The sequence below is a fragment of the Danio rerio genome, chromosome 8 (assembly GCF_049306965.1).
Source record: "Danio rerio strain Tuebingen ecotype United States chromosome 8, GRCz12tu, whole genome shotgun sequence".
NCBI lineage: Eukaryota > Metazoa > Chordata > Actinopteri > Cypriniformes > Danionidae > Danio > Danio rerio.
In genome coordinates this window covers 35,532,935-35,551,427 of record NC_133183.1, presented here as the reverse complement: position 1 = coordinate 35,551,427, position 18,493 = coordinate 35,532,935, and the positions used below count along the sequence as shown (strand labels likewise).

General features: G+C 32.6%; 1 protein-coding gene across 8 annotated transcripts in view; it reads left to right on the top strand.

The window, feature by feature from the left end:
• The window catches only part of mvb12bb (multivesicular body subunit 12Bb), a 264,229-nt gene that overhangs the window by 229,334 nt on the left and 16,402 nt on the right, over positions 1-18,493 (top strand). For all 8 annotated transcript variants that reach the window (XR_012383534.1, XR_012383532.1, XR_012383533.1 and 5 more), the window contains 2 exon segments: positions 9,441-9,499; positions 11,250-11,309. Coding sequence is in view for 4 of the 8 variants with exons in the window: in XM_073908970.1 (XP_073765071.1) it covers positions 9,441-9,499; positions 11,250-11,309 (119 nt within the window). In the remaining 4 variants the exon portion in view is untranslated.

The following is an 18,493-nucleotide window of genomic DNA, read 5'->3' as shown; positions in this document are numbered from 1 at the left end:
CTATCCTGTCACATTTGCCATGCAAAAACAGTTTAAAGTTAAACGTGGACACTGTGCGTGCGTCTGTGTGTGTAACGGTATTGTGTGTGACTCGTTGTAGAAAGGCTTGAATTAACTTCAGAACAAATACATCAAATAATCATTGGGAAAGTTCGTACTGTAGTATTTCTCACAAAAGTTACGTGAGATTTGCTTCATTCACGTCTGTCACTGTGCTGTTTATCTGACGGAGACAGAGACACACTGAAAGGCAAGAATGGTGGGCAGGGAGAACTAGCATTAAAGGCACAGGCAACAAAAACAACTACAAGATGCTCAGAAAGGTATAATAAATAATCTGATGGATGTTTAGAGCTGAAACGCTAGACACATTCTGGAGACACAAAAGACTTATCTTAAATCTCAAATAAAGGGCTAAAATAGGTGGCCTTTAACTAATACAATCTTATTGTAAAATGTTACCCAATTTTTGTATTTTTTTTTCCAACAGGTTTTTGTCACTATAAAAACCTTAATCAATATTACAACAATTATTTTATGTTAATATTAACCTTAGTTATTAAAATTACCTTTTATGTAGTATTAATGAAGATAATACATAGCCATTTTCAACTTGCCCGTTAAAAAGCGAAGTTAAACTTTTTTTTTTTTTTTTTTTTACCTTATAAGGTTTTTGAGCTCTCCATGACGTGCAAAGCATTTTTAAGCACAGTCCACCAGTTGAAGTCACAACCACTGCTTTAACTGCTAACATCTTTTTGGAACACAAAGACCCAAAGTTCTAAAATGTGCTTTTACCCAAATCATTGCATTTCCATCAGCTGTACAGATGCATATATTCCAAACACTGCTGTTTTAGTGCGTGTGTACCTACAGACCATTTCAAACTGCTTCTATAATCTCAGCTTTGCTCTTTCAGAGGGGCGAATATATATCAGGCTGCCTGTGATCTAACCTATTTGAGTAGAATCTGCCAGGCGCCATACTTTACCTTTTACGACTTCAGTCCAGGCAGCAGCAGTCTGGACAAACATTACCTTAACACTCCTCCCCAACATGACCCCAAACTCACATCCATTTTTCTCTCCTCACAATCGCCTCAAATCTTCCCATCAGACTGCAAATGCTTACAAAATGCTTGTACATGTATGTGTGTGTTAGCGTGAGTCACGGAATATGAATCACAAGTGAATACAAAGCATGATCTTATTGAAAATGGGATGCTTGAACAATAGAAGTGAATGTTCCGGCCTTCAAATTCCTCTCTTATCCATCAGACACGTTTCAGATTCATCGAAGCCTTCCTTGCGACCATGACCGTAGCCAGGTTTTGAAAATTACTGAGGCCTGGGAATTGTTAAAGGTGCCATAGAGTGCACTGATACATTGTGTTTAATGATCTCAAGTTGCTCTCGACTCATGTCTCTGATGCTCACACAGCATGAAAGACACATGTTCAAAACAATCAAACTTCAATTGTTAAAAAATATTTGAACAAACTGAATAGATGCTTTGTCAAATGGCAGTCGTTTCAACTGAAGAGGGGAAGAGTGTGTAGATGTGTTTTGATGTGTTTTGAATAAAATATAGACTAAATTAGATTTATACCCAATAAAAGGGGTAACGGTAAACAGAAATGTGTTTAAAGTTGTTATTTGGTGGTTTATTGTGTATGAAAATACAGACATGAATTATAATCAATCTATTAATCAGTTAGTTAAATTGATTGCTATGCTTTGACTCCAGAAAAATCACAATAAGAGCTGAGTGATATGACATGATGCATAAACTTGAATTAATCATTTATTTTAGCAGTATACATTTGTTTGAACCCTCCTTAACCCTTGTGTACTGTACAAATGTATACTCTTTAGTCATGGTCAAGATGAAAACATCCACTAAATTAAAAAGGCATAAGATAAATATAATTTTTCTATTTTTTATTCATAAATCTGTTAATCAACCTCAGTCCTGATCAAAAATTCTAAATTGTTTTAAAAATTACAGAATTTTAACTCTTTAATTGCCAAGTTGACAATTGATGTCACTGATTTGATGAAAAAAAAGCACACAAAACACACAAAAAGGGTAGTGCCAGTGATTCATTCAGCAGTCTGGACTACTCGTGGACTACAGCGAATAGTTCGCACTGCTGAACGAATCACTGGCACTACCCTTCCTACACTTCAAGATGTGTCCTTTTTCAGAGTGAGTAAAAGGGCTTGCAAAATCAATCTGGATGCCTCGCACCCAGCACACTTCCTGTTTGAACTGTTACCGTCTGGTCGAAGCTACAAAGCACCAATCACAAAAACAGCCAGACACAAGAAAAGTTTCTTTCCTCAGGCCATCTATCTCATGAACAGTTAAATATTCCCCTACTGTGCAAATAAAAATGTGCAATACTTTCTTATACACACTTGTACAGAGCAGCTTATAACAATATACAATGCAATACTTTCTCCTACGCATTTGTACACAGTACCCTATACCACAGCACCTTGCATATTTATAACAAATCTGTACATGCAATTCAACATCCAGAGCTTTTTGTCTAACTGCATCTCTTTTTAATGTTTATTGCCTTTTTTCATATTTATTTTCATGTTGTCACTTGTCACTTTAAACTGGAAGCTTCTGTAGGCTAAACAAATTCATTGCGTGTGTGTGTGTGTGTGTGTGTGTGTGTGTGTGTGTGTGTGTGTGTGTGTGTGTGTGTGTGTGTGTGAGCACACTTGGCAATAAAACTGATCCTGATTTTGATACACAGAATGGCGTATTTTCAGTATAAAAAGTAATTGTGGACTGGATTATTATTTTTTTAACCATTTATCAGTCTTGGACATGTGAACAAATAGTAACAACATTGGCTTTGATGCATTTTAAGATTTTTCTCCCTAGTTGACTTCCACCACTTACCTCTTCCCAACAGGGAAAACCACCAACAATCAAAATAGCATGATTGTATGGTGTCATGGATTTGTAATCAAAAAAGGGTATAATGAAGGCCAATGGGGCAAAAACAGACACCAACAGTAAATTTGGGAGAAAAAAACAGAAAATTGATCAAAAACAATGCATGAAAGGCAGTATTGTTTTACATGTCTAAGACTTTAATAAAAGGCAAAAAAGAAAATAAAAAATCCAGTTCACAATTTTTATATTGAAAATATGTCATTTCGTGTTTTTTACCAAACCAGTGACATCATTTAGGAATTTGGCAATTAAAAAGATAAAATCCTGTAATTTTCTAAACAATTTAGTAGTTTTAATCAGGACTGGGGTTGATTAAGAGATTTATGCAAAAATATTTGGAAAAAAATATATTAATCTGATGCATTTTTATAGCATCCAGAATATAACAAAAGGGTAGTAAGTTTTCCCTGAGTGTAATGTTGAGGGTTTTTTTTTGTTTGTTTGTTTTTTTTAAAGCATTTTCTTAAAACGTGTCAAAATAATATTTGAATATATGAAGGTTATGGCCTAGTCAAGAATCAAAATCTCCACAGAGTGGATGAAAACAACCAAAGAAGGGAAACATCCAGCACATAAGGGTTAAACATTTTTACATGTGTCTGTTGCCTCATTACAAACATACACAGCAAATTTCACAATGTATGTGAAACATGTTAAACTAATAAAAGATACAGGTAAACAGATTATATGAATCTTCAGAATGGTGAAGTGAAGAATCACATACTGTAATTAAGTCCTTACTTAGATTATTGGAAATAACTGCATTATTTGTGCAAGTAATCTGTAACAGTGCAATACTACATATGAGCCTAAAGACACAATGCTTATAATAGCTAGATCTGGCAACATCTGCACCTTTTCCCATACACTCGCGTGTCAGTGGCATGGATTTATTAGGCAACATGATTTTAACAAATTTTTCATTGTTAGCTCTTAAACTTTTATTGTTAAACATGAAAGATTGACCTCATAGCTGGCATCGAGCCTATACCCATGACTATACGTTGACTCTAAAGCATTCGCCGCCAGCCTTGCTCTCTACCCCCACGCTGTTGTTCAGTGATGCTTTAGCACATGTTTATTCACTTGTTTTTATGGACCGAAACAAGTCGTTATCATCCTCCTTTCAATTACCCGAGCCCTGCTGGTGAAATGACCTCTCGAAGCTCTTTGTTGTTCAATAGTCCATTCCAGAGCCGAGTGATACATTCCCCGAGGCCTGTCTAATGGCCGTAAAGGTAGTATCCAAAATGGCGTTAAGAAAATATCCATAGGGAAGCCCGAAGGAGCTATTTGAATGGCTTGTTGATGGCTGTGCTGAAGTGGTTTAACCTTGTATATCATTTTCTCCATGTTAGAGCTTATACAGAATGATAAGTTAGAATGAGTCAGGCCCTGCTTTAGCTTTAAATTGTGAGCTGAGGAATTGGGTGGGCCATGTGGTTAGAATCAGGGTAAAACACTTATTTTTGACACAATTCCCTGCTAATACAATAGCCACAGACATTAGGGAAGGTCCAGTCATCATTTATTCACCCTCATGTTGTTCCAAACCTATTTAAACCTATTATATTTTGGAATGCAATTTTTCTTTTTTCACTTATCCAATCAGAGAGATTTATTTTACCACTGAAAGTCTATTGAGATAATAAAACAAGATTTAAATGTCTGTCATCATATTTAATTAAGCTATTGCCCTAAAAATACAATATTTTAGGTATACACTCTTTACATGTGTAGTAAGGCTACCAGACTGTCTGCAAAAGGTCTTTACTTTCATTTTCACTTTCACAAGCAAGGGAGAAGATTTTCATGACTCTGAATATGCTGTTTTGAAAGACATATCTGAAATAAAGTAATTTATTTGCTATGAGAAAGTTATATTTATGTTTGCAAGAAGTTGCATATTCAAAGTCACTGGGGAAAGTACTGTAGCAGAAACTGAAATGCATGCAGCCATTTTGACTGCTATGGTTATTCAAGGTAGAAGTACTCAGTTCTTTATTGTTTTGTAATTTAAAAATATATCAATGTTAGAAATCAATATATGCATATTTAGAAAAAGTCAGGGTATTATAGATACTGTATGTGCATTTTATTTCAACAAAGTTATTACTTACTTAAGCCTCCTTTCCACTGCACACAACAAACGACAAGCGACAGACCGGAAGTCATTCATTTCCATTGGAGAGTAGTCCAGGAGCTGCGTGAAGTTCTGATCTTCTCCGTATGCAGAAATTTCGGATCCGAATTGAGCTGCGTATCCGTTGAAATATTTGAACTCCTGTGACTAGACCGTTTGCAACCGGTGTGATGTATTCCAGTGTTGTAAGCAGGTCCATGTGCGAGATGAGAAATAGTAATTTTTTTTTGGTTATTTTTTGAATCAGTCTATATTATAAAATCTATTCATAAATGTAAGTAATTAAGGAATAAAAATAAATATTTTTTATGTTGTCTCCACATTCCCTCAATATTTTTAGTGGTCTATAAGTTTCTAGTATTCATTTATTCAACCATGGTGAACCCACAGAGAATAAAGGCTCTTGCTTTTGCACTCTTTTATTTCCGACACTGCGAGAACAGCTTCTCTCCCATGGTGCACGTCAGAACTGAAAATTCTGTGCGACTGCCACAAGGGGATGTATTTCGACAGTTGTGTCCAAATGTCGTGTGCAGTAGAAAGGTGGCTTTACTCTTAGGTCCGTTTATATCAAAGTTGATATTTAACCCCAACATGTTGGTGTTTTGCTATGTTTAAACAGTTTTCAATCTGGTTTCTGAGCACATCATTGTACAGAGAGTGGCCTAGATAATCACCAATAGGCCTATTCACCTAGATGCACATTAAGGCAAAGTAACAGTGCTGCATTTGACATTGTCAATAACAGCATACTTGTTGATAGGTTGGAAAACTGGGTTGGGCTTTTTGGGATTGTCCTTAAATAGTTCAGATCTTAGCTTGAAGGGAAACGTTACTATGTTAGGTGACCATGGGTTAAGGTGGACACCAATGACATGTAGAGTCCAACAAGGTTCAATTGTGGCACCTCTCCTGTTTAACCTTTATATGCTCCCACTGAGCCAAATAATGAGAAAGAACCAAATCTCTTACCACAGCTATGCTGATGACACTCAAATCTACTTACCCTTACTGCATAATGACTGCAGCCCTATTGACACCCTCTGCCAGTGCATTGATGAAATTTACAGTTGGATGTGCCAAAACATTATTTAGTTAAACAAAGAGAAAACTGAAGTCATTGCATTTGGGAACAGAGATAAGGTTCTCAAGGTGCATGCGTACCTTGGTACAAAGGGTCAAAAAAAAAAAGTCAAGAATCTTAGTGTAATTCTGGAGTGAGATCTAAGTTTCAGTTGCCATGTCAAAGCGGTAAGTAAATCAGCATACTGGCATCTCATAAACATTGCAAGAATTAGATGTTTTGTTACCATTGACGACATAGAGAAACTTGTTCATGGCTTTATCAGCAGCAGGGTGGATTACTGTAATAAACTCATCACTGGACTTCCAAAAAACAGTCAAACAGTTGCCGTTCATCCAGAATGCTGCTGCCAGGATTCTAACCAGAACCATAAAATCAGAGCACATCACACCTGTCCTCAGGTCTTTACTCTGTAGCGTTCAGAATAGATTTTAAAGTATTATTACTTGTCTATGAATCACTAAATGGTCTAGGACCTCAATACATCACAGATATGCTCGCTAAATACAAACCTAACAGATCACTCAGATCATTAGGACCAAGTAAATTAGAAATTCCAAGAATTTAAGGTGAATAAACTTTCAGCTACTACACCCCCTACTGCTGGAATCAGATTCCAGAAATGATCAGATGTGCTTCAACATTAGGCAAATTCAAATGAAGACTTAAAACACATCTGTTTAGCTGTGCCTTTACTGAATGAGCACTGTGCTATGTCCAACCGATCACACTATTGTGTCTTTCTTTTCTTTTTATTCCTGTTTTAACACATTTTATTTAGTTTTTTCCTTTGCTTGAGGCTTATCTGTGCTGATTGGTCCTATGACTAAGTCAGTTGTGATTGGTCGACTGCGTTCAGTGCGAGACAGAGAGAAATGCCCAAGAAGTAGTCAGCACAGGGTATATGTGTGAGCCCAATGCAGGAATGCAGTAAGGCAATGCAGTTAAACACCAGCATATTACTTTATTCTTAACCACAACCACAAGTAATAACCACAACAGACAAAACTCTTTTGAAAATTTGCCATGCCAAACAGCAGGAAATCGTGAGCAAAAAACGCATTTAAATCGTTGAAGGATGAAGCACACGTCACATTTTTAACATAGTTTTGGACATGATATGTGAAATGGCCCGTACAAATTTAACCTGAGAGATACATTACAAGCACTGATCTAAAACAGATACTTGATTACAAGAAGTGCAGAGCAATTTATACAAGTTACAACACACAATTAAAAACAAATTTTGAAAACTGCAAAAAACGAGGCAACCATTTTAATCACAGTTCATGTTATGTAGGAAGGAGAAACACTTACAGGATCTGGAGGAAGAAAAAACTGCTCCATACAAACTGTGTAACAGTTACTGACGAAGTCCCATACATTGCAAGTCTTTGCTGATTCTGCTTTTAATATTAAGCGAACGGCGAGTCCCGCGCTGCAGGGTAGGATATTGTATCAATCATCAGAAAAATGACAGGAACAAAAACAGCACATGGTTGGCTATACTGTGGTGTTGCAGACAGCCGCATGTCTGGCGATTTCTCTGTGATAGTAATCTTCACATCATGATCAATCCCATGATCCCTCGATCTCTGCTAGTGTCTGAAGAGAAAGGCGTGTTCACGTTTTACCGGATCTGGTAGTTCATATTTGGTATAGTTTTGTGTCAACGTTGATAAAAACAGGCAAAAGATCCAGACGAATGAGGAATCATTTAAATGACTCTGAGTTGAATTTTTTAATAAAGAGTCTATATTTTTAAACAAGGTGCATTTTCATATTTAACCTTCAGGTAGATCTTTTCATTCACTTAGAGCTGTGTTGTCACTGCATTGGAGGTTATTTTCAAGAACCCATAATAGGGGCTCTTTAAAACCACACTGTGTTCGTCTGACAAAAAGTAATATACTGTACAAAAGCAAGGCTATTATCCTATATTTTTATTTTTGGGTGCACTATTCCTTTAATAACTCACTATCAAACCATTGAGCACAGAGCTGCATTCAGCTTTTGCTAAAGTAATGAAACCGTACATCAGTTTAAGTAACGTTACACAATCAACCACCAAGTAACTTCTAAGAAAACATCTCCTGATTTCCTCCATCCTTATCTGATATATAACAGTACTATTAGATACCCTGTTTTCCACCAGCAAACTTGGGTACTCTCTGATATTTTATTTGATTTTATTTTTTTAGGGGGGGATTTGGGATGGCCTTTTTTCTGCAGTTCAGTCAATGGGAGCTATTGTGCGCCCGTGTCACCCTGTGTTAATTTGAGCTCTAATGTATTTGATAAACAAAGGGGCGCTCTTTAGCCTGACAGTCGTGACACCCTGATTCTTGCGTGGGCGCAGGGTTACGCCGTTAATAACCCACTGGCAGCCATCAAAGGCGCTTTAACCATGATCATTATGATAAAGGGCATACACTTAATTACAGGCCTGCTTAATTATAGCTCTGTTGAAGCTCGTTTGTTTGGTAGAATGCTAATTATACCACCGCACTCTTGGCAAGTCCTCTTTCAATCCACCTCTCTCTTTCTTCCTCACTCTCGCTTTCTCTCGGCGAGCCCAACACTCAGGCTCATTTTCATGCAAATTGATATCCGCCGAATGTTTTGTCTCTCTCTTTCCCCTTTTTCTTTCGACGTGTGCGAGTGGGGCTTTGTTTTTGGAGTCGAACGTCTCCCTGACAAGACAGGATCAGGAATAATCAAGAGTAATTAACAGGAAAAGAGGGAGGAGAGCGTACGGGGGGGCCTTCAGATACAGTGCCGGAGAAAAAAAAATAAAAAGGCTTTCATCTCGCTTTGTCTGAGGGGATTGCAGGAACTTTCCGTCTTCTGCTATTTTCGGCTATTAGACAATTTGTTTTCAGAGCATAGCCGAAATCGAAGGCAATTGTTTGCTGTTCATGTTTTATCATTTTTATCATCATTTGTTTTTGCTCTGATTTTTATTGTTACTTTATATTGCGATTAATTAGCCATGTTATTGGTCAGTAGTATAGTTTAATTGTTGTCAGAGAGGCAGAGAGGTTTCTTGACAGTTTCTGCTCTCTGATTCTACACTCTTTTGTTTCTGTCTGATCAAATATGTCATCTCAAATGTTTCATGTCCATTTATTTATGCTTTTGGAGTGATCATTTTCAGTTAGTCAGTCATTTATAAAGACAAACCTGTTCAAGACGATGGCCACTTCAGCATCACTTATGTTTGTTTTGTTTTTTCAGCTATGGATGATATTCCTTTTATGGTCTCCCAAAGGCCTGCCTCCCAGAGCAAATATGATGTAAGTGTTTAAAAAAATAAATATGTGATGTAAGTATTTTTAAAAGTGCCTTTCATATAATATAATATAATATAATATAATATAATATAATATAATATAATATAATATATTATAATATAATATAATATAATAGTAATATATAGTATATAATAGTATTATTATTTGCTCATTCACTTATTCATGTCTTGCTCCATATTATTAACCCTTGTGCACTGTTCAAATTTCAATGGAAGTCAATGGGGCAAAAACAGCCACCAACAGTAAATTAGGGAGCAAAAAAAAAATTAAAATGAATAAACAATGCATTGAAGGCAATGTTGCTTCACATGTCTTTGATAAAAGGTAAAAAAAGCCAGTCCACGATTACTTTTTATATTAAAAATACGTTATTTTGTATGTTTTTTCACCAAATCAGTGACATCATTTATAAATTTGGCAATTCAAGAGTTACAATCTTGTAATTTTCAAAAAAATTTGTAGTTTTGATCAGGACTGAAGTTGATTAACAGATTTATGCAAAAAAAGTTTAAAAAATATTTATTTGATGCATTTTTACAGCAGTTTAATTTAGTGGATGTTTTCATATCAAACATAACAAAAGGTTTTTTTAAATAAACAGTCTTAAAATGTAAACAAATTATAAAAAAAAACATCCCATAATGTAAATAAGTTGTCAGATACAACTAATTTATCAATACACCCCAGAGTGGATGTAAACATCTTCAGCAGCACATAAGAGTTAAAGATACTAACGGTACTTAATACACTTTAAACTTTACAACTCGGAAAAAAAAATTATATATATATATATATATATATATATATATATATATATATATATATATATATATATATATATATATATATATATATACACGGTAATTTGAAAAGAGTTTTGAACTCAGTGTAAATACCTCATTGCAAAGATAAAATAAATTTGTTATTAGAAATGAGTTATTAAAATTGGGGGAAAAATAAACAGGAAGGGGGGGGGGGGGGGGCTAATAACTCTGACATCAACGGAATATACTGTACAACCCCAAAAGTTATATATGTTAATCATTGACATTTGGTCATTCAATGTCATATCTAAATATTTAATTATTATTATTATTATTATTATTATTATTATTATTATTATTATTATTATTACTATTATTATTATTATTATTATTATATTTTTTATTAAACTCAGTATCATTTGTATTATAAGTTAAAATATTATATTATATTATATTATATTATATTATATTATATTATATTATATTATATTATATTATATTATATCATGTTATATTATATTATATTATTTATAATATAATTATATTATATTATTTTATATCATGTTATATTATAGTATGTTATATTATATTATATTATATTATATTATAATATTATATTATATTATATTATATTATATTATATTATATTATATTATATTATATTATATTATATTATATTATATTATATTATATTATATTATATTATATTAGTTTAAAATGTTTTTGTTGAGGTGCTGCTGGCTGCAGTCGGAGCTGCTCTGCTGTAATGAATGTGTGCTGATGATGTTCACAGTCAGGCTCATGGAGGGCCATTTGGCCTCTGTCACAAGAGCTCTGTTTCTATTGTCAGAGAGAGAATGAGAACGAGAGGATTAAAGATCTTCAACATGCTTATTTAACCATGAACCGCTCTCATGACTCCTCTGTCTGGTTTCATATCTCATCTTTTCTTCTTCTTCTTTTAACAGATAGAACCACTTCCCATCTTGAATATTTCCATCAAATCACCACAGGAGATTGAGGAGGAAGTAAGTTTATACATCTACAGGTAGTACTGTTATATAGGTTTGTGTTGTTGTTGTTTTTTTTTTTTTGTTTTTTTTTTGTAATTCATTACATCATGTCGAAGTGGTGCTATTTGTGGTGCTAGTTTATTTATTTAGATGTGTAAATGTATTATTTATTTAGTTAGTTTTGGAAATGTATTATTTATTTATTTATTTATTTATTTATTTATTTAGTTGGTTGGTTGGTTGGTTGGTTGGTTGGTTGGTTGGTTGGTTGGTAGGTTGGTTGGTTGGTTGGTTGGTTGGTTGGTTGGTTGGTTGGTTGGTTAGTTAGTTAGTTAGTTAGTTAGTTAGTTAGTTAGTTAGTTAGTTAGTTAGTTAGTTAGTTAGTTAGTTAGTTAGTTAGTTAGTTAGTTAGTTGTGTAAATGTAATATTTATTTATTTATTTGTGTAAATGTATTTTTATTTGATTTTTTTATTTTGCTATTTATTTATTTAGTTGTGTAAATGTAATATTTATTTATTTAGCTGTGTAAATGTATTAATTATTTAATTATTTATTTAATTAATTTTTTGTGTAAATGTATTTTTTATTTTTTTAGCTATTTATTTATTTAGTTGTGTAAATGTAATATTTATTTATTTAGCAGTGTAAATCTATTAATTATTTAATTATTTATTTAATTAATTATTTGTATAAATGTATTTTAAATTTTTTTAGCTATTTATTTATTTAGTTGTGTAAATGTAATATGTATTTATTTAGCTGTGTAAATGTGTTATTTATTTATTTAATTGTTTGTATATATGTATTTTTTTAATTAGCTATTTATTTATTTAGTTGTGTAAATGTAATATTTATTTATTTAGTTGTGGAAATATATTATTTATTTATTTAAATTTTGTGTAAATGTATTTTTTAATTTAGCTATTTATTTATTTAGTTGTGTGAATGCAATATTTATTAATTTAGTTGTGTAAATGTGTTATTTATTTATTTAGTTGTGTAAATGTGTTATTTATTTATTTAGTTAGTTTTGCAAATATATTATTTATTTAGTTAGTTAGTTAGTTAGTTAGTTGTGTGAATGTATTATTTATTTTTTTAGTTCAACTCAGCAAAGTGAAGCAGTGCAAATCAGTTTACAGTCTGTAATTTCAGTTAAAAATAAACTTGCGAACAATATACAAAGCCAATAATGACATTTATCACATATAGAATATCTGTAATGAATAATCTGAAAGCTGTAGTTTCGTCTTTGTTTAGCTGTATATATTTACTGAGAGTTTGACCCTCCTCCTTTCGTCTCGTCTCCTTCAGTGTGTGATGAGAAGCAGCAGAGCAGTGTGAAGGAGGGGGATTCATTAATTACAGGCTAACGCCGCTGAACGCGCAGATGAAGTAAAGCACAGATAGTGTAAGAGTGCTGGGTTTAGTGAGGTGGGCGACAGCACAAGATTAATGGAGAAGCTGCCCTGATAATGAGAATCAGTGTGAGAGCATCCACTGCTATTGTTCTGCAGCCGCAGCCACGACCTGAACGCAGATCCACTGACACACGGTCAAAAACACACCACGGGACTGTCCTGCTCCAGATCACTCACTGCTGCTAAATTAACCACTGACCTGAACAAAAAAAAATCATTTCTGCTAAAATAAAAGCTTTTTAAATTTTTTATTAAATCATTTTAAGGTCAATATTATTAGAACCCCCCATACCCCCACCTATATATATATATATATATATATATATATATATATATATATATATATATATATATATATATATATATATATATATATATATATATATATATATATATATATATATATATATATATACATATATAATATTATGCTTCTCTTGATTTTTCCAATTTACTTAAAAGTTTATATATATTTTTTCCCCAAGATTTTAATTTGGATGTACTAAATTGTGGACTCTGGTCTTATGTTTTATTGTTAGACTAGTTCCAGATTTGGCTTTAGTGCTTACTAATGTATATGCACAAATATATTATAGCATTCTATTGAAAATATTAATTACATTTTATTGTGTTCTTACATTTCCCAGAGATGGGTACAGTTCATTCCGCTGTTTCGACCCCAGATTAATAAAGGGTCTAAGCCGATAAGAAAATGAATGAATGTGTTCTTACACAATAATGATAATGTATACTGGTAATCTTTAGAGTAAGGTTTAATTTGTTAATGTTATTTACGACATTAAAATGTGCAAATGACAAAACTAACAAGGAATAAATTAGTAACATGTTACACTTGTGCAAATTTACTAGGTTTATTCTATTGTTACTACTACAAAGGCAAATACTAAAAGCACTACAACAATAATAATAATAATAATAATAATAATAATAATAATAATAATAATAATAATAATAATAATAATAATAATAATAGTAACAGTAGTAGTAGTAGTACTAGTAATGTTTACATTTTGGATTAATAGAAATAATAATATAAATAGAAATAAATAAAAGCTGTTTGTGTCAATTACTTTATTTATACAAACTAGCATTGATAAAACATTTTTAAAAACAATATTAAGACTAAACAATGTTGAATAATTGCTGTGCAATATGTTGGTCATCCATAGTTCATGTTAGTTAATGCATAAATTAATTTAAACATATGAGATTTTATTTTAAAGTGATACCTACATAGCTATTGTTTGCAGTTTAAATCATATTTTAATATATAATGCAATGTATATATAGTGTGTGTGCGTGCGTGTGTGCGTGTGTGCGTGCATACGTGCGTGTGTGCGTGCATACGTGCGTGTGTGTGTGTGTGCACATACGTACACACACACACACACACACACAAACACACTCACATACATACATAGACACACACCCATAAACGTTTCTGTGTGTGTGTGTTCATGTGTGCGTGCATGTGTTTATGTGTTTTAATACAATAATGTGTATGTAAAAATGCATTGCTTTCTGTTTGAGTCTTTAGCACACTCAAAAAATAATGTCTGTTGTTTGTTCGAACTACTTACTTAACAAACTGTTGAGTTTTTGTTTGAGACAACTTTTTTGTTTGAGACAACTTAATTGTTTTATTTTTAATCAACTTAAATTTGTAAAAACTTATATGTAACTTACTTTCTTCATGTTGTCTCAACACAAACTGATTGTGTAGAACCCAGCCTTTTTTTACAGTGTATAACTATAATAAACTATAATAAAATTTAGGGTTCCACACAATTCATGTTGTCCCAACACAAATCGCTAACTCAGTTGTTCATACAAACTTGAGTGGATTGAACATGAAACATTTAAGTTGTCTCAAAAAATATCAAGAATTGTGTTGTTTTAGCTTATTTTTAATAAGTATTCTAAACAAGCAGCAAAAATATGTTTATTTTTGAGTGTGTTATTAATTTTGTAGTGCTACTTGTAATCATAGATTATCATTGTTATTATACAATAGAACATTGTAGAAGCACGGAAGCTGTAATGTAAAGAGTTACTAATACCTCCGTTTTTAAAATGAGCGTATAATAAATGCTGAATGCATATTTCCAGTAGGAATGGTCCTGTATTCCTTCATTAGTCTCTGGAGGAGAACTTCTCCACTCAAGGCCTTCACGCACATCCTAATTGACTGATTGCTAATTCTATTAAAAACACATTCATTAAAAACAGGCATTTTGTGACATTAAACATATGCACATGTAATTGCGGAAAAGCGTCGTAATCACAATCGGGTTCGTGGAAAAGACTGCTCTCTAACAAGCATCACTTCAGCCATTTCTTTCTTTCTTTCTTTCTTTTTTTTTCCTTTTCATTTTTTTTTTCATGTGGAAGATGTTGGTTCCAGCAATTACGCATTCTTTTCATTTCCCAAATGATTTGCAAAACTCGTCGAGATTATAATTGCTTTTAGCCACGCATATCTAATTTGTGTCTTTTTAAGTGTTAATTAGTTCGTGATTTGAGCTGACGTCTTTATGTAGTTTGCACAGCTGAAAAATGTTATTGAAGGGAGGCTAATGATACGCCGTGTGTGGATGTGCGTGCCTGTGTGTGTGTGCGTACTTTAAAAACTACCTAGAATATATGTTGAAACATTACGCTGCTGGCAAAAACACTTTTCATGTACATGCTAGCTTTGAAATTTAGGGCTTTCTGGCTTTTAATTAATTAATTAATTAAATTTTTTTTTGTAGATTTCAATTACAGTGTATATAAGTTTTTATTCTCTAGGCCATGTATCTTCACCTCAGCAGCATTTATATGCACCAAATTGTTTCCAAACTACCATACTATTCTGGAGGTTTTCAGTATTTTCTGAAATATGGATTGATAAAAAGAAATTTACAAAATCCCCTCTGTAAATAATATTTGATTCTAATATGCCTAGACAGACAGACAGACAGATAGATATAGATAGATAGATAGACAGACAGACAGACAGTTGATGTCAAAATCATTAGCCCCCTTGAATTATAAGCCCACCTGTTTATCCCCCCCCCCAATTTCTGTTGAACTGAGAGATTTTTTCAACACATTTAATTTAATTTAACATTTAATTAAACATAATAGTTTTATTAACTCATTTCTAATAAGTGATTTATTTTATCCTTGCCATGATGACAGTACATTATATTTTACTAGATATTTTTGAAAAACACTACTATACAGCTTAAAGCCATGTTAAAAGGCATAACTTTAATAATAAAGTTAATTAGGTTAACTAGGCAGGTTAACTAGGCAGGTTAGGGTAATTAGGCAAGTTATTGTAAACCGATGATTTGTTCTGCTGACTGGGGGGAAAAATGCTTAAAGGGGCTAATGATTTTGTCCTTAAAATGCTGATTAAAAAAAATTTCATTATTCCAGCCAAAATAAACCAAATAAGACTTTCTCCACAAGAAAAAATATAATCAGACATACTGTAAAAATTTTCTTGCTCTGTTAAACATCATTTGGGAAATATTTAAAAAAGAAAAAAAGAGTCACTGGATGGTACCTTTTCAAAAGGTACACAATTGTACTTGAAGTATCCATATTGATACCTCAGAAGTGTATATTAGTACCTACAAATTTTAAGAGGAACACTTTTGTACATTTTAGGTACCAATAACATTTTAGGTACCATTTTAGGTACATTTTAGGTACCTGTGGGGTATTAATATGGACCTTTTAGGTACAAATTGGTACCTTTTGAAAAGGTACCACCTCAGTGACAGCTCTCGTACCTTTATTTCTGAGAGTATATATCGCTATTCCGTGACTATTGATCCTTGATCTCTTCACTGACAAATTTTGATGTTGAAAATTTTACTTGTGTAATTTAACAAAATGACTTTTATTTTAATTTTACATTTTGAAACAATATATTGAATAAGAAATAATGTATAAAAAATTTGGTCTGTAAAATGATAAATGGTTCTAGCAGTTAATTTCCAAATTTTTGTACCCTAATTTGTTTAAAATCAAAGAAAGTCTTTTTTTACAAACATTTCAGCATGAAAAGTTGCAAATATGTTTATTTAAAGTTAATTAGAACTTTTAATGAAATTATGCATCATTTGCATATTTAAACAAGAGAACATACTATATATAAAACCTTTAAAACTGTTAATGTACACTCTAAAAAAAAACAAAAGCTGTCACTGTGGTGGTACCTTTTTAAAAGCTGCATTTTTGTACCTAAACGGTACACTTTTTTATTTAAAAGTTCCCCAATAATTCCTTAAAGGTACCACAAGGTACACTTTTATTCTTTATATGTACTATTATATACCTTAAAGGCACAAGTGTGGGCCTTTAAGGTACCAAAGTGTATCTTTTGAAAAGGTACCACCCCAGTGACATATTTTGTACCTTTATTTCTGAGAGTGTAAGCAATCAGCTGGGGAACTATTAGCTCAGTTTTTATCAGACCATTCACCTGCAGTGACTGTATCTGTTTGCAGTCTCTGTAACTGTATTTAGTTTAATTTTTTATTAAATATTATAATTAATATTTATTCTTTATTAGATATTACAGTTTATAGGGAATTCAGAGAATATATTTTTTTATCACTTTGTAACCTTTTTAAATAAAATGATTATAAAAATAGATTATTTGTAGAATAAAATGCTGTTCTGTATATCATTAAGCAAATTATGGATTTCTGTATGGATCTCTCTGTAATAACGTTCAGAATATTGAATAAAACTGGTGTCTGGTGTAAGCGCTGCTGAGGTGGAGAATTATGGTTCAAAGAAAGAAAAATAAAAAAATTTGAGAAAAGAAAAGATGTACTTCAATTGAAATGTATAGACACGACTTAATAAATGTGACAACAGAATCACTGTATTTTGGATAATTGTTTACATTAGACTGAATAAGAAAAAAATAAGGCAAAAAGCCCAAAATCTCAAAAACTGTGATTTGCCTGATAAAATATGAACAAAACTTGACATTTTCAACCATGTAAAACCTCTGTGTGTGCGTGTATGTTATGGTCCTGTGAGAGGTAGAAAGAGACGGAGAGGACGCCCAGAGAGCAGACGGCTAGATATATTCAAATGAAGGGGGAATTAATGAAGACAACATGTCACATATTTGGGTCTGCTGTGAGCAGGAACAGGAAATGAAGATCTGCTCATCTGGGCTCGTGTCGCTCATGTCCCGCGTGTCACTGTTCTGTCACGGGCCGGTGTAAAAATGGCAGGCGGTGATACATGCACTCTGTGATAACAGCCCATTCCTTCCCATCCATCATTTGCAGACGTGCACACACAGTCGTACTTGTTTATTTATTACTTAGTCAGGTGCTGCGTGTGACTTTTTATTATAACTAAGCGGCGTGTGACATGTGACATGCTGGTGGAAGTTGCCGTTTTGCTTCAGGAGGATGGAGAGAGAGAGAGAGAGAGAGAGAGAGAGAGAGAAGAAATGCAAAGCAGTGTTGTGTGATCCTCCAGCATCACCTAGTGCTGTAAATCTGAATTACATTTTACAGGTATTTAGGAAAGAGATGCTATGATAGAAGCAAAGTTATTAGAAAAATAAAAACGAAATCATTGCTTTTACTTACATGTTAATTGAATTATTGTTATTATTTTTGTTATTATTATTATTATTATTATTATTATTATATTTTTATTTTTTATTACTACTATTATTATTATTATTAATATTGTTATTTGTATTATTATTATTATTATTATTATTATT